The sequence below is a fragment of the Pleurodeles waltl genome, chromosome 2_1 (genome assembly GCF_031143425.1).
Source record: "Pleurodeles waltl isolate 20211129_DDA chromosome 2_1, aPleWal1.hap1.20221129, whole genome shotgun sequence".
Classification (NCBI taxonomy): Eukaryota; Metazoa; Chordata; class Amphibia; order Caudata; family Salamandridae; genus Pleurodeles; species Pleurodeles waltl.
The window spans coordinates 654,506,066-654,528,162 of NC_090438.1; the positions used below are offsets into that span (position 1 = coordinate 654,506,066).

The window sequence follows — 22,097 nt, forward strand, 5'->3', positions numbered from 1 at the left end:
ACTTCAAACACAAAAAACATATTTCACATAATAATGTCCTAGTCAGCAGCATATCCAGAACCTTCCTCTACAATCATATAAAACATATGTCATATCAAACATGTATACTCAATAGGGAATTTGTTATTCTGGCAAGATGCAGCTCTTTGCCTAAAATGCAGTGTCACTGTTGAAGCTACCAAAGCAAGCATCATCTGAACATGACAAACATAGATTTTTTTTAAAACATATTGATTTCTCTAGTTTATCAGCTGTTTTCTACTGTCTAGGTCAAAGAGCAAGAGAAGAATGTTAGTTGTTCTTCGACACTTGTTTGCCTCTGATGACACTGATGGCAAAAGCACATGATCACCCACTTTCTAAATATTATGAGATGCCGAGGTCATGGACTTAATAAAAAAAGGAAAGAAGCTATTGCAGGTACTTGAATACAACACAGTGTATATTCATGTGCAAATCAGTTTATATATATTATCTGTAATTAAAAAAATATTTGCAACCTGTAAACATAATGTAAATATATATATATATCTATATATATATATATATATATATATATATAGATATATATAAATAATGACAAAACAAAGGTTAAAGCTAAAGTATAGTTAAGAAAACTTTATTCTTTATACACAAACCCAACTTAAACTATGCAAACTGAAGAAATTATAAAGTTATAGTTATAATTTAAATTCCAAATTTACACACCATTAATTAGACCTTACCTTTGTCATTTATACACCACTTCCATTTAATATATGTGGCACACCTTCAATTACATTCTTTTTGCATCAGTCAACACACTACATTAACTGTACCAGCTAACCAATAATAAAGTGCCTACGTTCTTTTTTTCAATCATGGTGAAATTGACTTACACCCAATTGGCACATTTAATTTACTTATTAGCCTCTAGTAAACTGGTACTACATGTAGGTAAGGCCTATAAATTAAATACTGCTAGTGATCAGCAGCACCAATTGTGCCAACCACGTAAGCAGATTTTTAAATATGTCTCAGGCCTGCAAATGCAGCCTGTGTGAGCAATTTTAAACAGTCATTCCAACCTGGCAAAACAATCTTTTTGCCACACCTAACCTTTTTATTTTAAGTACATATAGGTCACCCCTAGTGTCGGCCTTAAACAGCCCATAGGGCAGGGTGCAGTGTTTGTAAAAAAGTTGTACAAGTATGTTTACATTTTTAGATGTCCTGGTAGCGAAAAACTATTAAATTCATTTTACAATTCAATTTTTATTACTATAAGGCCTATCTATCTCTTAGGATAACATTGAGTTACCTTATTACATGTAATAAGTGGTAACTTTCATTTGAGAGCAAGAAGGAATGTCAAGGGTGGTGCAAAAAGAATTGTAATTTAAAACCCTCTTTAATGGTAAAGTTGGATTTTAAGTCACAATTCTGAAAATGTAATTTTAGAGGTTGATATTTTCTTGTCCTAACAATTTGATACCTATAGCCTGTCATATGAGTAGGTGTTGCTGCCAGTTGGTCTTTGAGTATTACTCTTAGACGGTGAGACAAAAGGAATGTGAGAAATTGGGTTGTTAGTTGAATGTTGGTGATCCTTGCTCATGCAACAGTGAGGGTGAACCACACATAAGTCATTGAATAAGACTGTGCTACATTCTTGGTAGCTTGGTACATGTAGCAGTCAAGCTTAACATAGAGGCGATGTGTCTATTTTTTTGCATACCCGTTCTCAATCAAAGGTTAGCACTTATTAAATATAATAAGGCAACCCAGTGTTATGCTATGGAGGAGGCAGGCATCCCAACAGTGAAAAACAAATATAGGAGTTATTCACTGCCAGGAAATGTAAAACATAAAACTACATCTCTAACCTTTTAATTAAATGCACCCTGCCCTATGAGCAATCTAATGCCTACTTTAGGGGTGAAGTATTTGCAATACAAGGAGAGTTTGAATCTTAGCAAGGGGGTTATAGTGCTAAGTCTAAAATGTAGTTTATAATAGTGTTTAGGCTGCAATGACAGGCCTGGAATGTGTTTTAAGGGGCTGGTTAAGTGGGTGGCAAGATAAGTGCTACAGGCCCACTAGTAGCATTTAATTTACAGGCTCTGGGTATATGGTATACCACTCTACAAGGGACTTATAGGTAAATTAAATACATCAATCAGATGTAAGCCAACTCTACCATGTTTAGTTGATAAAGCACAAGAACTTTAGCACTGGTTGGCAGTGGTAAAGTGCACATACCCCAAAACACACCAAAACACATTTCAGCAAAAACTGGATGGCGAAGTCAAAGTGTTTAAAGGAAGCCCACCCTAAGGCTGACAGGTCTAACACAGGGAATGGGTATTGGCAGGATGGGCCATCTCTGACTTGATGAAGGGGAGGAACTGTTACCTATGACACGAGCACATTACAAAGGCTCTGCCTGAGCATACTCACAAAGAGTTTGACAGTAGTCTTTTGTGACCCCAGGCAAGCTGGGACCAGGGCAGGGAGGCAGGAAATTCCAAACACCTCTGGGGGTGGAAATCTCCAGGACATTATCATACTTCAAAGTGATCTTCAGTTATAAATAATGGATCCTCAGACCCACCTCTGGACCTGTGAAAGACCCTGAAAGACCTCTGTGCTGCTCTGCAAGAAGGGCTGCTACTCTGATGCCCTGCTGCCTGAGTGAAAGGAATGGGCCCGCTCCTTGAATCCAGGACCAGGGTTTAGTTTCTATCCCTCTGATCAGAACTTCAGGGACATAAAGGCTCCACCCACCTTGAACCCAGCACCTGGACTCTGGCTGCTGTGAATCCCCCCCCCCAACGTTATGCCACCTAAGTCTTGCACTCTTGGAAGTGGACTTGAAAATGCTTTGCCAGACCAGCTGTTGTCCTGTTGTCATTACCAATGCAACACAATGCATCTCGACTTCCCAAATGCCATAGTATGATGCATCCCCAACACTTAACCCTACATTGCAGCCCGCAACCTCCTCAGAACCAGTGCTGGACAATGCTTCCTCAACACAGGCCTTCACATCACAAGCCCTTCATCAACTGCATCCTCATAGATGGTGCTGGACACTGCATCACTGCCTCACAGTTTCTCGTAACTGCTGCTACGTGATGCATCCTTGACCCTGGATCTCGCAATGTTAAGCAACCAGGATTTAAGGTACATTATTCAATGGGCCTAATATGGTTGCTGTATCCTGCCTGCACTCCATTGTGGTTGGCCTGAACTTATGACTTTGTCCCAGTCCAGTGTAACCAGATAACCACAGTCGACATTTGGCGCTAGAGGCACTGTTTTTACTTAAAAGTTTGAAATTGCAAATCTCTGGTACTACTGACGGGAATTTTGGTCTCAAATCATTTTTAAAATTCAAACTATTTTCTAACTTCATGTGGGATTTTGTCTTTTGCTGTATTCTAACATTATTAGTGTTTCAAATACAGTAAATGTACTTTACACATCTGCCTCTAAGCTAAGCCTGACTGCTTTTTGTGCCACACTATCAGGGGGTTAAGCACAGATTAATTTGGGGGGGTGCTTGTGTTTCACCCTGACAGAGACTGTGGTTGCTGCTTGAGTAGGGCTTCACCACCCACTCAACCAGTAACCTAACATTGCACCCATCTCAGTTCTTGATGATCTGTCAAGCCAGGCCCAAGAAAAAAGAGAATCCCTAAAGTGTCAGTGCCTGAATTAATTACCATCACAAGCTTTGGTCTCTGGCACAAAAAAATGGCTAAATGGAATTACACAAAATTTGGCAAAAAACTTGGAACTTTACTCAGAAAATGTATTTTTTGTGAGGTAGTCTAATTCTGTTTTGCCATTTCCGAGAAATTACCATTTAAAGAGGGGCTCGAGTTGGAAATGAACTGTTTATTATGCTAGATATTTCTGAACTGTTGGTGTTGAGATATTCTCCTATTGGACATTGTAGAAGGGGCTAGCCAATGTTGACTGGCTACAACATGAACAATATTTTGCCACAGTCATTTGAGGACTCATTGATGTGGCCCCTAAATCCTGAAAATGAATTTCAATTAAAAATAGGGGAGCTGGATGAACACACTCTGACCCTTAGGGGCATGTGGGATGATCACAAGGGGATCGCCAACCCACTTTGACTGGCTAGTCACAAATGGACAGCATGCTGTGAGACCCATAATAGGGCTCAGTATAATGGTTCCTGTTAAAATGCATTGTAGTGAAAGCCTGTTTAGAGGGTCTAAAAGAAAACACATGTGAAGGGTGATAATAAAATTTAGTCAAAATATAAATTATTTTTGGTGATGTTTTGGTGGGTTCTCTGGTGATTTAATTGTGTTAAAACTGCTGCCCTCAGCTGGGATTTGATGTACCATGTTTGAGAGAAATCTTTTTTCTCTCATGATTTTCCCACTAATGTTATGGAAGGTGCTTCCGAAGTTAAAATGAGAAAACATTCTCTAACAGTTTATAATATCTTCCTCAGGCATGTGAGAATAAAACATGATCTTCTGAGTAAAGCAGGTACTTCTGCCAGCAGCAGTGTCCGCAGAGTTCTAATAAAGAATTAGAGCGCTAACATTTTGTATATATATATATATATATATATATCGCAATGAGTCCAGGCGAGTTGAAACGCATTGGTGGCTATTCACATGAAATAAAGGCTAAGTAATTGGATTTGTGGGGTGCTGTGAATATTCTTTTGCTAATTATATATCTACATGGATGGTCTCCACCGTCATAAGCACTGGCAGATAAGTGAGCCACTCTAACAACAGACTGCCTTTGTTTAGAAATATTTATATGTAAAAATATATATTCATTCGTTTATTTATTTATATTTATAGTCACTGAAAATTCTAAGAAAAGTTTTAGTTAGTATTTTAATTAAGTTAGAAATTTAAAATACCTTAAACATTCACTAAAAAAAAAACAAAGGTTACAGGGACGTTACAGGGACGTTAGAGTTAGTTTTACATTTTACACACATAAAACAGAGAACCTCAGCAGTTATAGGTATAGCTAGCTCAAGAAGTTCTGTTTATTAAATTACATTCTGATTTCCTAATCAGGTATGGTATCCTTTTGTAGTGTGTTTTCGCTGGTTGAATGTTTGAAGTGTTGCACAAATATTTTACACATTGCCTCTTAAGTTAAGCTTGACTGCTCTGTGCCAAACTACCTAATGGTGAGCACAGGTTAACTAACCTAGGGTGTGACTTACACTGACTAGGATGGTGGTTCCTACTTGGAGAGGGTGCAATCCTCTGCCAACCAGAAAACCAATTTCTAATGCATTCTGAGTGTAAAATTGTCTTGGATTTAGTATTCAGATTATTGCTTGTTCATTGCTCAATAATTCCTTGTGATTTTTGTTTCCAAATATTATTTTTACAAAAACATACCACTTATACAAGCACAAGTTTTGCATAGCCTAATATTGCCAATATTGCCTTTATAACACATGAAACATGACACTGATAATTCTGAGCTGAGCAAAGCTAAAAACATAACCTGGGTCATACAAAGACGTTTTGAAGGGTAAAGTGAGGCTTACCTTGGTCCCAGTCGTTGGTACAAGTCCTACAGCTCCCATGTATGTGCTGCCAATCGTCTTGATCTTTTCAATGTCCCTATAACATTCCTTGTCCATAAGCTTTGTTTAAAACATAAAACTGGTAAACATAATATAACTATGATACGCCTCCTAAGAACCTCTTAATTCAAATACAAATAAGGTAGAGTTATGGTAAATAGCAATGTACTAAACATGTTTCTCATTTAATATTTTATTTTGTTTCACAATGGCAAAACAACATATTTAACGTGAAAATAGTGTTCATCAAACATACACTTAAAGTACAGGTGAAGTTATCATTGCAATGTAACAGGAACTGAAAAAGAAGCCTATCAACCTCGTGACACCTTCAGGCGCAAAAAGGACACTAGCACCTAAGATATGTGTCATCGACCATGAAATCATCTCAGGCAGCTAACAGACATGCAGAATGATGCATGAGCAGAGAGAATACATGTAAACAAATCTGATCATTTTCATACAAAAATGCCATACATATTTGGTTTCTTGAATATGCTTCTGTTGTGTACTGTGAAAAAGTCAATGTGTTGCTGGGCATGCGGTCTTTAGTGATGCAAGATGTCTAGTTTGGCAAGTGTGTATTAAAAGGTGACGATGAAGTTACATCAGGGAAAAGATGTGAGAATATGATGAGGATTGGAACGTTGGGGACTGTTTGCTGGGGAAAGCCTGGGAGGTGGATTATAGTTGTACTGAGAATTGGGTCCTTATAAGCCCTATCAACGTGTGGCTGTATATTGAGGGCCTAACATGAAATCCATAACTTACGTCCTTCTTGGAAAAGTCCAGACTGTTGTGTGATAACCATGTCTTCTAGCTACAACAAAATCCTACACATGGGATCCGAGACAATGTGGCCTGATTGCAGTGATGGCCATGAAGAAGGTGTGAAAGAGGGGATATAGTCAAGAATATCCAAATAATCAGAAACCCTTTTTTTATGGTTTTGTTAGTAAATCGTGTTCTTTTACCACTCTTCGTAACATACGTCACATGTCATACTCAATTGGAAAAGCTGTCAGGGTTTACATGACTGTGGAGCAATTGGGCATGTCCCATAAGTATTTTTAACTTACAGAAGTATATTATCTATGAAACGATTCCAGGAGCCAATGGTATGAAATTGCTGCTGTCCCCATGCAAATTCATGAAAGGCCATGAATTATTCAATGGACGGGTATAATGAGTTTGCACTCAAAGTCCACCAGAAGAATGTTCCCTCTTTTCCTTCCCAAAAAAAATAACAATATAATTGGAATTGTCTCAATTAACAAATAAATCAAATTTATGAGCCCGTAACTGCAAGGAATCCATTATATAACATGCTATTATTTTTACATAAGTTGCTTTTACAATTGCCTCAACATTAAATAAATATTTTTTTTTACATATGTTTTTGGCAAATACTAGGAAAGCTGCAAAGTAGGTGTGACTATGTGTGATTCTTCAGGTCGGAGTACAACTTCACTGTGTTGATGGTTATGAAAAGTATTTTTTCACATTCCATTCCTTTGGAAGACAGAAAAAAAGAAATGTAGAACTGAGAAAATATATGCTGTTGTTCATGTAAATTTGGTGTTTGCTCCCACCGACAAAGAAGTTCAATCTGTGCGTCTCTCATTCCTTTTCTGTCATGGATTCCCTAGTACCTTGAGGCGTTTTAACATTCCTGCAAAGGGTTCAACCCCTTCAAAGTGAAACCTTTGCACGTCAAGCACGCAGAGACATCGAACCTAGATATAATTAAGTGAATATGATTGGATTTGTACTTGTTGATGGAGAATAGTTGATTGAGCAAAATGTTCACAACCAACAACATCTGGAAGGTCCTGGACATTTGAAAGTGTCCTTTCCAAACAAGTGGAGTGAAAGCTGGTCATCTGAATGTAATGTAGGTGTGCCAGTTGTGCAGTGCTTTTAGTGGAAAGACTGTGAATAATTGAGCTTACAGACAGGACATTTGGGCCCATATTTATACTTTTTGACGCAAAACTGCGCCAACGCAGTTTTGCGTCAAAAAAATTTGCGCCGGCTAACGCCATTCTGAAGCGCCATGCGGGCGCCGTATTTATTGAATGACGTTAGCCGGCGTTAGCCGCCGGCGCTGTCTGGTGTGCGTTAAAAAAAACGACGTACACCAGGCAGCGCCGGCGTAGGGGGAAAATGGCGTATGGGCGTCCAGAAATGGTGCAAGTCAGGCTGAGGCAAAAAAATCGCCTCAACCCGATTTGCGCCATTTTGTTACGACGCCCATCCCCCATTGAAATGACTCCTGTCTTAGCAAAGACAGGAGTCATGCCCCCTTGCCCAATGGCCATGCCCAGGGGACTTCTGTCCCCTGGGCATGGTCATTGGGCATAGTGGCATGTAGGGGGGCACAAATCAAGCCCCCCTATGCCGCAAAAAATAAAATAAAAAATACCTACCTGGACTTACCTTAATGTCCCTGGGGTGGGTCCCTCCAGCCTTGGGTGTCCTCCTGGGGTGGGCAAGGGTGGCAGGGGGTGTCCCTGGGGGCAGGGGAGGGCACCTCTGGGCTCATTCTGAGCCCACAGGTCCCTTAACGCCTGCCCTGACCCAGGCGCTAAAATCCGGCTAAATGCAGGTTTTTTAGACCCGCCCACTCCCGGACGTCATTTTTGCCCCGGAGTATAAATCCGACACAATAGCATCGGAGTCATTTTTTAAGACGGGAACGCCTACCTTGCATATCATTAACGCAAGGAAGGTATTCACGCAAAAAAATTACGCTAACTCCATGAACTTTGGCGCTAGACGCGTCTAACGCCAAAGTATAAATATGGAGTTGGTTTTGCGTCGAATTTGCGTCGAAAAAAACGACGCAAATTCGGCGCAAACGGAGTATAAATATGCCCCTTGTTCTGGTAGTGTTTTATCTTTAAAAACACAGCCAGGAAATGCCGAAATATACATTCAGGCATTTAGTATATTTATTAACCACAGAAAATCAGCTCTTTGAAAATCAGACACTTTTATATCTGATTTCATCAGTTTTTGTTGAGTAACTCGAAGGTTTTTCATGGTGATAGATAGTAAATGACAGACATTTAAAATACCTGTGTGTTTTTGTAATGTAAAAATTAATTAGAGTGGAAATATCATGCCTGAACTTGTCCTCAAGAAACTATTCTAAAGGTACCAAGAGATTAAGCTCCTGTATAAGCTCTGAAGTGGCTCTTGAAACAAACCTAAAAAAATGGTTGCAAATGTAATTGATAAACCTCCAAAATAATGACCAATATCTAGTGCTTCTGTGAGGAAAAGTACCAATGGGTAGAGATGGGTACAGGAGATGTGTGCTTCAATCAACAAGAGTTGAGATGTTTATTTCCTCCTGGTGTTCAAAGGTACTACCATTGGGGCATCTTGGCTAGTGGCAAGGAGAAGCCCCTTTCGGTTAAAAAGTATAGTTGCCTTCTTTTTTAAAAATAAAACAGTGATTGTGAAACTGATTTGCTTAGCATGCTTTGCAGGTGTGAGCTGACTGAAAGTTAACTGCATGCATCTTGAGTAGTAAACCTAATGCACCTTTTTACATTTTGAAGTCACCACTCCAAAGTGGATTGTTTCTACTCATCATCAACTGAAATAGGAAAAAAACATATTTCCAAAGGGATATGATTCACTTTGTCTTGAGTGTCACTTGAAGGGTCTGGAATGTGAATATGTTCAGACTAAATTATTCCTGCTTCAAGGGTAAATCACTGAATTTCATGATTACATCTACTCTTATTTCATGCATTTTGGAATTTGGAAATTATTTGGAATCACACGATTGCATTTCCACCAGCATTTTGCATTTGAAATTTAGGTGCTGCTATATATACACCAAGTTTATGCTGAACGCTTGAAATAAAATAAATTCCAAAGAGGTACATATGCTCTCAATTTATATCGTTAGTTAAATGTTTAGCTGTACTTGAGCTAGTGTAAGTGATTTTGACACATGGGAAACATATACAAAAATACATCTTTCACATATTCATATGAATTACCTCTTCATATGTAGTGCATTTTCGAGAAATTGCAAATGAGAAATGTTCGCTACTTACCTCATCAAAATCTGCAATTATTTCATTTAAAAGTCGTAAACACTCAACTCCCATGTTATTGCCATCCAGTTCGATGTAGAAATCATTAAAATTTGGAATAGAAGCAAACATCACACCCACTTGTGAATACGATTGGTAATAAAGATCCTGCAATTTAAAAGTGTAAATAATTAAAATAATAAAACAACGGCGTACACTCTCATTATAATGTTCGAGTGTATCATTTGAAAATATGTAATGTTTTCATGTGCATTTTATATCGTGCAGATATGCCAGAACCATATAAATTAATTGCTGTATAGGAAACCACTCCACGCACTTGCAAAAAACAAAACTTCAAAAAAAGTGAAACTCATACCTAGCTTTTGTGAACATGAAGTAAAAACAGAGGCAATCCCTGAGTGTAGCTGAAATAGGAGGAAGGAAACACTTATCAAACAACACCCTTATGAAACCCAGATACTATAGAAGTACTGAAATGACAAAATTTTGTGTGCGACTATCCTAGATTTCTGGTTTGACTGTTTTGCTGTCTACTAAAACAAAAGTAAACTGTCTTCTCTCCCTCTTCCAATGTGATGGGCATACCCCAGATTGGCATCTCCAACTTACCTCTAAGTCCTACCTCTAAGGTACCAAAGTGTACCAAGGCTTCCTAAGTTAAAGATCACTAGTGGACTGCAGCAGTCATTGTGCGACCACTGTAGTGATAATGTAAACAGAACTGAACGCCTGTCACCAATAGCCTAGTACTGTAGGTTAAAACTGCAAATTTAGGCTGTCAAGTAATTCCTTTTCACAGGCATAAAACCTCCTTTTAAAAATGAATAAGTCATCCCTAAGTTTGTTTTCCGTGCTCTTAAGGCAAGGTGCACTGCATTTAAAAGTAGGAGATATGTAGGTTTACTGTTAAATATGTATTTACAGTGAAAAAGCGCCCAAAGCCGTTTTCACAGTAATAGGGTTAGCCCTTCAGTAGAAAAGCAGTGGAATGCAACATTGCATTTATATTATCTCCACTTAGGAAACAGCAACTGTGTTAGGTTTTGGACATTTTAAAATGTTTATTTATTGCCAAGGTTAGAATTTACAACAGTTACTTTGATAAAAAGCATACTTAAATCCTCTAGAAGCCTGTTTTCATGAGCTTCTAACTGTCACCCAGGACCTGAAGTGTTCCCCTAGTGAGGTGTGAACTTGACTACAGAGCTAAGACAAAGGCCCTATGTGTTGGGAGGCGTTCTGTTTTGCTGATAGGCTAGCATTATGGGCACTTTAAAGGGGCCTACCCTTTCACAGTCAGATGTAGCTAACATCTGTGTCTGCCCCCTTCTTTGTCTCCCTAGCCTGGCAGGCACTAGGCCCACTGGGGGAGGTGCTGCCCGCAGAACTGATTTAGCATGACGACGGGTAGGGGTTGCTCATTTCCCTGGCCACACCAATGGGTTGTGCACAGGAGTTATACACAGAGGAGAAAGGGTTCTGCCATGTTGGATTTGGGGAGAAAGAGGCAATGTGAGATTGTCTACAGTGAAACACACATGAAGTTCTGCAAAAGTGGTTAGGGTCACTCCTGGAAACCCTTATCCACTGGTTAAGGATTGGTCAGGGCTGGCACAAGGTACAAATGCTGGATCTGAGGAAGATTAAAAAAAAGGACTGTGCTGCTGTATGAAGGCTTCCAAAGACTGAACATGTTTTACTTGTGTCAAGGACCCCAGAAGTGACTTCAAGAGCCAGAAGGCTGAACTTCTGTTTGAGCTGCAGGGACACAAAAGTCTTCAAGAGCCTTTTTCTCTGCATTCCAGGTTGACCAGTTCCCACTGGACCTGCTCTGGACTTGATCAATGTCAGAGACCTCTGGAACATATAAGCTTTAATTTCTCTCACCAGGGCTTTGTCTGTCAATAAACAACGGTTCCTCCCAGGCTCTATCCTGACACCGAAGTTCGTCGATGTCAGGCCCTCTCTCATTGACTCACTACCTGCTCTCACCAAAGGCTGTCGATGTTAGGGGATACTTGTTCTACCATCTAGAACCTGGTCCTTGTATCTGACCTGTGCTCTAACCATGTAGGCCATAAATCATTCCCTTGTTCCAGTCAAGCAAAACCAGATAACAGCAGTTGACACATAGGCCCTCATTTTAAGATTGGCGGTAAATGCCAACTACCACCGCGGCAACTGCTGCCAAAACACCGACACCACGACTAACATACGTCTGCCAAATTATGACCACAGAAGGACTGAAATCCAGCTGTGGCCATACTGGCGGATGGTATTCTGGTGACGCTGCTACCACCAGCAGTGCCACGCCAGTAGAACACCACCAGCCGTAATATGACAAATAATGCAGCCTGTCAGTGTTCTGCTGGCAGTAGCAAGCTCCGTCCCGTCGCCTGCCAGAAGACCCCCTGGATGAAGGTAGTTGGATTTCTGAAATGGGAGGGGGATGGGGAGTGTTTTTGTGTGGTGGGGTGTGTGTGCATGAATGTGTGAGTGTGTGCGTGAATGCAGATGTGTGTGTAGTTTTGTTTGCATGTGTGTATGCATGTGTGAGAATGCGTGTATGAATGGAAATGTGAATGCATGTCTATGTGTCAGTGTGAATGTGGTACAAATGTGTGCGAGAATGAATGGATGCATGCGTGAATGAATGTGTGTATGTCTGTGTGAGTGAGTGTGTATGCGTGGTGCTTGTCTGCGAGTGTGCGTGTATGGGGCTAGGGGCTCGGAGGGGGAAGCGTGGGTGGAGGGGGAAGTGAGGGATGTCTAGGGAGTGTTGAGGGGTGGGCCTCCTACCAGTGACAGGGAAGGATTTCCCTGTCACTGGTAAGGCCTACTGCCATGGTTTTATGGTGTTACGAATGCCACAACAACCATGCAGGTAGGCAGGGTCAAAATGCTGCCGGCAGTACATTAGCGGCTGACGGGCTGGAGATTGGTATCTCCAGTCCGGCATCTGCTACCACCATTGCCGGGTTGGCATCAGCCGACCCACCAATGTCATAATGTGGCGGTGTGTACCGCCAGCCTGTTGGCGGTACTACCGCCACATTACCACCGACCGCCGGGGTCATAATTACCCCCTTAATGTTTTAGGGTACTATTTTTAAATGCACATTTTTTAAATTCACAGCTTCTGTTATAACTCATTGGATAGTTGTCATTCTAGTATCACTTATTTAAATGTACTCTATTTTTTCTATATTTGATTAGAGATTTTTCTATTGCTGTTGTCTGACGGTATTATTGTTTGAGTCCTGCATACCTACTTTACAATCAGTCTGTTCTGTGCCATAGCTTCCAGGGGGTTGAGCTGAGGTTAATTTAGTGGTTCAGACTGACAAGGGCTGTAGTTATTATTAGAGGGGGTTACTCACCCTCTCAACTAATATCCCAATTCCTCACAAGAAATATATAAAAAAAGAACTTTGTTAAAGCCATTTGCTTTAGCTAAGAATACTAAGAGCCAACAATTGACCAAACGCTCTTAACGATTCTTAGATATACATTTTCAACTAGCTCTCATCAACAAAATGAACTGAGATACAACATGTTCACTAGCAATTTGCACATCCAAATTACAGTACTCAAGAATACCGTGGAAGAAACACCCATCTTGACCCTAAGGGTGCTCCTTTGCTCCTGTCACCAGTAAAGAAGCTGAAACGGAAATAAAACCCACACACTACACTACGCACTACAGACACAATCTCTCTATGAATAGCCAGATAGCACAGAGATTGCCCCACACTACTCTATCTAAATTGTATAAATGCCAATACGTACAGCATTTACATAAAAAGCATGAGACTCATCACCTGGCCCACCATTTAAGCCAGGAGTACACGAGAATATGTTGCTATACAGCTAAATAATTATATCAACAAACACCACATCATTGAGCCTGTCCAATCTGGCCTGAAAGCCCAAGACAGTAATCCTCAATACGTTCAAATCTTAGACAAATGCAACACCTGTATTACTGTACCTAGTCTCAGCTTTTGACATGCCTGAAAGCAATTAAGCTGTGGTGTGAATTAAAAAATATAACCTAAACATTAATCCAGGTCACTTTAAAAGCCTGCTTTAAATTTGTGACAGCGTACAGAAAGATGTCCTGGCCTCAGGAAATGAAGTAAAGAGTAACTATACATGGTTTCTTATCAACTGAGGACTCCGAACAGAAAGCAGATAAAGGATCACATGACAGTGTAAAAAGGTAGGTATATGGCATGAAGTGTTTAATTAAAGGAGTTGTTGCGGCGTGATTGCAAACGCTGTGCTTGCACTAGCAGAATGTACATATTGTACACTCAAGAGCTTATTGTTAATGCATCTATTTTCCCTCAATATTCTCTCTGTTTGACACCGTAGTGGATCTATGCCCACAGAGATCCCATCTCTTTCCATGGAAGGTCAGTTTTAATGCAGTAGGTGCTACACTGAAGTCATTATTACTTCTATTTTGAGCTGATAGCTGCTGATGGGCAATACTGCCACATTGACGGGCACTGAGACTCCTGAGAAGTGGTCCTGTGGATGGAAGTCACAATGTTTTGCCCACCCTACCTCAAATCTTATAAATGGACGACCTCTTTGTCAATGCCCTGTTTACTGTATGGTAAAGTCCTTCTTCTCTGTCCCTGGCCTGATAGTCGATATGTATGTCCTACCTCTCTGTCTCTGGTGGTACATGTTGCAATGAGTGTGCAGCCTGCACTTGAATCATGAGTATGTCGAAGGGAGGAATCGTACTATATACCCAAGGCTAGTGGCTGCTATGCAGAGCCACTACAGCTGGACAAGGGGTGCGTAGTCTGGCGGCCAGAGCCACACAATGGAGGCCTGCATTACTTAGTTCTCTAGAGATCAGTACCAACCTAAACAATCAATGTGTTGTCATGTGGTGCAGAGCAGATTCATGTAGCATTTCCATAAATCAGTGTTTTATTACAAATGTCTCTTACAGCACAGGACAAGCTGCAGATTTCATGCAAAGTTTTGTTTTTTCCCTCATAAAATTGTAAATGATATTTATATAAAAGATGTATATACATTTCATAATGTTCGGTTTTTAAGAGGCTGGAGGTTAAATGGCAATTACCGCAAGCATGTCTTTCAGACATGCTTCAAGGTTGCATTTTGGTGCAAGGAGTCAGAGGAGGGCGGTTTACACAGTAAATGCAGCTATTGCTGTGTGCTGTTGTGGGCTGAGGAGCGCCTCATTTTCATTGTGTAATCAGGGTTGTATGATAACGCCCAACAAAAATCTGCATGCGAGTTCTGGACTGGATAGCCACGCCTCACAAGCAATTCAGGTCAATAAGACAAAAGGAGGCATAGGATTCCTGAACACATCAGAAAATTGGAAAACATGAGGTAAAACAATTCATGAGAGAGTGAGGATTTGAGGTTGTGCCTCTCTAATTTATGCAGTTCCACAAATGATTTAAGTGATCGTCGACAGACTCAGTAAATGGCACTTGGCAGATGTCTCATTCAGCCTTCTAAATGCCAGGAATAAAGAGAAGTCACTGGAGGTGGGCATAGAAGGGCCACGGCCAGAGAGCCAATAACAACTGTCAATCTGGTGATCAGCCTGTGGGACTTAAGGGGTAATGTTACTAAGATGAAGAGGTCATGAGGAGAGCAGTGCCTCGGCATCTATCTGCCACCTGGGGACTGGAGGGGATTTAGGGTGCGGGTCGGTGAATGGGACAAGGACCCTAACCACTAATGAAAGGGTAAACAATAGGTATGGAAGGGGTTGTAAGAACTGCACTGACCTTCATTGAGCGACTTGGAATGGCAGATGAAGGCACACCTAAAACCAACTCATGTTGAAAGAGGTGTCAGCTAAGACTAATACTAATCCTTGGGGAAAGTACCTTAACCTGAGACTGCGACTCACAGTGGGGAAAGGACACCTGAAATAGCAGGCATATGTGCTTGCTAGTCGTCCACCTGCCATTGGTTTTGCAGCAACAGTGCCAATTTCACAAAATGCTTCCAAAAGAGCTTAACAGTGAGTCCACATTAAAGAAGACTGCATGCCTATGCAAATGTCACTCTGTGTGGTTGGAGATTAAAATACCCATGGGGTATTACAGAAGGGAGTTTGTAAATGTATGCATGTATTGATATATATGTCGCAGAACTAGCACGGAAGCAAAGCAGTGCTCTACATTGTGATGGGTGATGGGAGACGATAGAAACCTGAGTATATACAATGGGGGTGTACAACTTTTATTACTAATTTCCTCTAGATCATCAAGATCAACTGGTTTCACTGCCACATCGACTTGGCATTTTAAACTACCTGCCAAGCCTTAAACTCCACATTGTTTACATTTAAGTCACCCCTAAAGTAGGTCCCAGGTAACCCGTAGGGCAGGGAGCTATGTAAGGAAAAGGCAGGGCATGTACTTATGTGTTTTACAAGTCCTGGTAGTGGAAAAACTCCCTAAAACGTTTCTTAGGGGCAAGCGCAAATCGATGTGTCCCCTGCTGTAATCTCTCTTTGGGCTTCTAACCACACCTATGTCACGTCAATCACTTTCATTGGTTCGTGGGCTTGCCTTTTAAAATCTGCTTGCTTTCATTTGTGAAAGGAATGCATACGTCATTCCATTTCCGTTGTTTACCCCACCTACACAGCACTGGTAAACTACAGAAAACATACGAGGTTTGATGTTTTCAGCACAGTTTCCGAACTACTTTATCTTTTTATTTTCCACGCAGCATGATTGGGCTGGGGTTTGCACAGCGCGATCGAGCTCGGTTTTTCTGTTTTCAATTTCAGCGCGATCGTGCTGCATTTTATATATTGCAATCATGCTGCATTTTTTTCTTTTAATTTGTGTGGCATGAAAAGTCCGGTTAGGAGTTTACAACGCTAATAGCTCTAACTCGAGCAAATGGAAGACCCGTTGCATTGCAAATGCTTGTCACTACTATGAAGTCTGCCCCTCTCATAGGCCAGCATTGGAAATTCCCTTATATACTTTTAAGTGGTAAATTTTGATTTGAGTGGAGTAGACATGTCACATTTTGTATAACCAGAATGGCAATAGAAAAGCCTGCTCGCTGGTGAAGTTGAATTTATTATTACTATTGTAAAAATGCCACTTTTAGAAAGTGGGCATTTCTCTGCACGTACTGCCCTCTGCTCCTTACAGCGTGTCTCCAATCCACATCTGGGCTGTGATGGTTGACAGCTCCCCTTGTGCATTACATTCAGACAGCCATAAACATAGGACAGTCAGCCACATCTTAATTCATCCTCATACTAAATGGGTTTTCCTGGGCAAAGGCCAGTGGTCTGACCCCCACACAAAGAATTAGTAACCCCCCCGCCCCCACAGGGATCTTGGCTGACAAGGCTGGGTTGAAAGGTGACCTTGTGCATTTCAAAACCACTATTTGAAGTTTCCCCCATTTCAAAGGCACGTTTGGGTATATTTCTACAGGTTCTCTGACCCCACAAAATCAGACAATTCTGTGGCTACAATTGGACTCTGTCAGAAGGACTGCTTGGATGCCCAAAGGACTCATCTGGACTGCTTTACAGGAATGACTGCTGCACTGCTTGTTGCCCTGTTGCCTACTGGCCCCTGACTCTGCTGGAAGGACTCTGCCTGCCCCACAAGTGCTCTCCAAGGGCTTGGATTGAGCTTGCCTACAGTTCTGAAGTCTCATGGCCACAAAGACTCCACCAAAGAGAAGAAAATCCCTGGGAGTCAGAAAAATTGATGCAACGCATGCAGAAATTGATGCAGCGTCTACCTGACAGCTGAAAAATCACCAGTGAAATGCAGCATCAGCTTCTTCTTACCAGTGCATCAAGGATTTTCAATGCATCATCCCTCAGCATCAAAATATCCCTGCAACGCAGTGTGGAACTAAGGCAGCGCTCATGGAAATCGATGTATCACCTTGCAGCGTGAAAAAAGTGACGCATTGTCTGTGCCACTCAGGAAACTCCAACGCAGTGCCTTATTTTTCAACCCATCTCCTCCCCTGTGACACCTCTACATCATTATTTTTGTGCATCCCAGGTACTGTGTGTTACAAGGATTCAAGCACTGATTCTTAAGGTGTAAGACTCCTTTAAACATTTGAAAAGTGATATCTTGACTTGTGGATATTGATTTTTTTTGTCATTTTGGTCTTATTTTATTCAAATAAATATTATCTATTTTCCTAAACTGATGTAGAGTACCTTTTGTGGTGTTTCGCTGTGGTACTGTATGAGTTATTGCACAAATACTTTATACATTGCCTTCTAAGTTAGGCCTGCCTGATCTGTGCTAAGCTACCAGATGGTTAGCAGAGGATAGGTTGTGTGATGACATAGCCTGACTAGGATTGTGGTCCCGACTTGGACAAGGGTGCATACCTCTGCCAGCTAGAGACCCAATGTCCAACAGGAACCCATTACTATTGTCATATACGAGAGTAGTGAGGGCATACATTTATTTGTCGGTTTATCCCAGCCTTTTGGTCTTGAACAAGTCTGATTGATCATTATCACTTCCCTTTTTTAGGTGTATCTTTGTCCATTTCTCTTCCATTGGAAGACTGAGTTTTACACTTTTTAAGATACCCTTTTGGATTGAGTGCATGTTTTGATCACTCACCATCAATTCCTACATGGTTTTGAAGAACTGTAGTGTGCATTTGCAGTGAGACACGTGTGCATCCACTTCTTTAGCCCTAAAACATTAATTTAAGCAGCAATTTTTTACAGGTGTAGATCTAATTATCAGTTTATTTCCTTTCAGAGACTACTTGGGGTTCTTCTAATATTACAAAATGCAATTAGTGCTGAAGATGGCCTCATGTACTTAACAGTCTAGGAGGCCGAAATGGCAATACAGTTTCCCTACTTCTTTATAAACTGGTCACCATGGGAATTAATTCTACATCATAAGTATACATTCTTTGGAATGTTACTCACTTGAGAATGGAGTTGACATACATCTGTCTTGAAAGTGGTCAATGATACAATACAAACAAATGTTCCATCCTCAAGGATGGCTTACTAAACTATGTGTAAAATAATATGCATCTATTTCCTAGACTTCTCATGAGAGCAAAATCTGGAAGAAAGTTAGCAAGATGACGACATTGTCTGCATAGTCATGAATCCAGATCCTAGCAGGCCTCACTTAGGTTAATGCAAGAAAATTAAAACATCATATTGCACATTTACATTACACATTTAATATAAATCATATAAACTTTAATATGTATAGTATAAATTTAACATTAATAATTCTTCATTAGCATTCATGTTACAGTAAATTTAAACAAAATTACTCTGTTGATACATTTCGATCAGTGTGGCGCAGAGCTGCATTTCTCTATCTTTGCATTTGAATTTAAAACATTTTTCATCAAAAATCTAATATTGTTCAATGTAAACTATTAATTCAGACCCTAAATTATAGCATAATGACAAATTAGTTCTTCAAAAAAGTATTTTGATCTCAATACCACAAAGGTTTCAGAAATAGACCAAGATGAATGCACACTAACATGGCTTCTCAGTGCATCACTTTACAATTAAACCATTAGTACTCTGATTAACATAAAGCACAACCCCACACATGTAGATAATCACTTTGACATAAGGGACTGTACTACAATTTCTGCTACATCACAACCATTGTCTTGTTTTTGTGGTGAGAAGAAATCCTCACTGAATCGCACATTTAAATTGTAGGCATCTGCAATGTGATTTTGACACTTAATAAAAGCGACTTTTAAAAGGACTCAATTTTCAAGATAATATCCAAAAATAAAATTAAGTAAGCATGTTTTGAAGAGCTTTGTCACAGAAGAGAACCTAAATACTTTTAAGAAGAAAGGAGCATTGTTTCTAAATTTCCTCATCTAAGGCAAAGGGGGTGAATGGGTAGCGCATTAAGTACATTGCCCAAAGCTGTGTCCTGTGGTAGTGCTAAGCAAAATATTAATCACAATTTAAAAAACAAAAGATGAAGCCTGGTGACCAAAGTCCCCTACATATATTTGTATAATAGGCATTTGAAAAACTAAAGTCTGGTTAAGCTTTCTCAAAGGCTGGATCTGAAACCATGTATGGGACTCTTCCAGTCTCTCAAAGGCCCCTAAAGACACCAAAGATCCTATGTGTTCTGAATAGTTCATTCATCAAAAAAAGAAAGTTGCAAAGTCCAGTGTAGTTAAAGAGATCATGGAGATGAGCATCATTGAAGAATAAAGAAATGAGAAGTTTGATGGAAGCAGCAAGAGTGAAATTAGAAAAACATAAAGATAAGTACAAGCATGAACAATCTATTATTACCGCTGTGTCATTGTGCCATAGGTCAGGGAAAGTGATGTGGCGTCTAATGGAATGTACATCACAGCTATTAATGGAGTAAAACCTGCCACTGTCTCACTCCTATATTTTTGCAATCAGATTTAAAATGATGAAAGGTCCTCCATTGAGATTCAACAATTAGCATGGCAGTATTTGCCATCTTTCCAGTGTTAAGGGCCCAAACGAAATGATGAAATCCATGGTAATACCATGATTCTAATGACTTTGATACTTTACTGCTAGATGTTTTCCACTAAAAGCAGATTATTTTAACTTGAAGACTTTACTGCAAAGAGCATGTGGAGTTTCTGGGTGAAAAAACAGTGGGAGTGAGTTATAACTACTGGTATCAGAATCAGAATTACCAGCTTGCCCGGTGATGTCATGTGCTTGATGGGACTGTCAAGGTCACACATGTAATAGCAAACAACTCCACCACTACTAGAGTTATCAATGGCCCGGGCATCGTAATTCCACAATGCTGAATAAATGAGTACAAATTCAGCACACTTGGAATAATGCCCATTGCGTAACCTGGAGAAGATTAAAATTCAGAATTATGATGACTGGAATTTAGCAATTCCAGCGGCACACAATAACTCAAAGCATATCATAGGTCTGTCCTGGTGATCTAAAGTTAATGTAAAGGTCTCTAGAAATTATTTTATAGTGCAAGGCACATTCCTGGAGCAGGAAAAACCTAATTCAATGGAAGAAGTAGGGCGGGGAGGGCTGAAGTTTTTTAATGTTTACTTTAATGATCACACCATTGATTAACTGGATCTACCCTATTTATTCCCTTTGTGATTTACTGCATGAAGAGAACCTCATTTAAGATGAAGATGGAACATGTGCTACTTTTTTTCTTCAAGAATTATAACTGTCTGTCTGCTAGAGATAGTATGTATGAATGTTATGGGAACCTTTGCAAGTAACAGCTGTACACAGAAAAATATCAATTGTATTGAATGACCACACAGTGACATATGAATGCCCTTTCCAGACAAGAGCCTGTCTATTGCAGGAAGCTTGACTGCTGGAGCTACTTGACATTTGAAGCCTATGACCTATAGGCTGATATGAGCCAGTGGCAGAGAAAGCTGTTGTTCAAATACACTGAGAAAGGGAGTTTCAACCACAAGAACAAGGCCTGAAGAATCCAGAACCTATATGGTGGACCTTTCACATTGAATCCGTTTACATCTTCAAATCAGCAAGATCATGTGCCTCAAGACAATCCCTGAGTGGACCTATGCCAGTTGGAATAAAGCTGTGGGTAAATGTAGTAGCTTCTGCAGGTCATGAACGTCTGCACATCATTATTTATCATCTTGAGTGAGCAAAATACATTTATTTCCATGCCCACCATCTCAAGAATCCTCTGTTATGACCAGCTATTTGATATTGCTTTTGTAAGAAACTGAAGTATTAGTAAGGGGGTGAGAACCCACCTCAAATAATAACCACAATCTTTTGATAGTGTGAACCACTAAAAACACAAACTTAACATGTGCTTACCTTCTGGTAGCCTGGCAAAAACACATAGGCTTAACTGAGATGCAATGTGTAAAGTATGTGTCCAGCAGTCAAACAGTAATAAGGCAAAAACACAACACAAGATGATTCCCAAACCAATTTAAAAAATAAAGAATAAAGAATATTTAATAACCAAAATGACACTAAAACAAAAAAAAATCAATATATAGCACTAAAGATATGATTGTACAGCTTGAGTTAAAAATAGTGCCATAAAGCACCAAGTGCTGCTTGCTGGACGTGCTTCACCAGGCCAAACACAAGGTTAAAGTCGGCTGAGATGAAGCGTGGGTAGAATACTGGGATCAGGTTCATCTCTGTGAAGAATTTACATTCAGACTTGAAACGTTTCTGAAGAAAAAGTGCTTATTGATGAGTCACCTGTGGGGTAAGCTGAATCTGAAGAAGGGCTCAAGTGAACTGGGTGCTGAATAGCATACTACCAGAGGGCTTGTTGAAGCCTTGAAGACTTGGAGTGGGCGAAGTCCAAAGTCTGTGCCCAGGAAGGCCTTGAAAACAATGGGATGCTGCTCTGTGTCAA

The 22,097-nt window shown here is 40.2% G+C and overlaps 1 protein-coding gene across 1 annotated transcript in view; it reads right to left on the reverse strand.

The window, feature by feature from the left end:
* ADCY1 (adenylate cyclase 1) overlaps window positions 1-22,097 on the reverse strand; it is a 1,375,168-nt gene that overhangs the window by 24,349 nt on the left and 1,328,722 nt on the right. The window contains exons 16-17 of the mRNA XM_069216207.1: window positions 9,667-9,813; window positions 5,552-5,650 (exon numbers count right to left, since the gene is read on the reverse strand). Of these exons, the coding sequence (XP_069072308.1) occupies window positions 5,552-5,650; window positions 9,667-9,813 (246 nt within the window). The remainder of the gene's footprint in view (window positions 1-5,551; window positions 5,651-9,666; window positions 9,814-22,097) is intronic.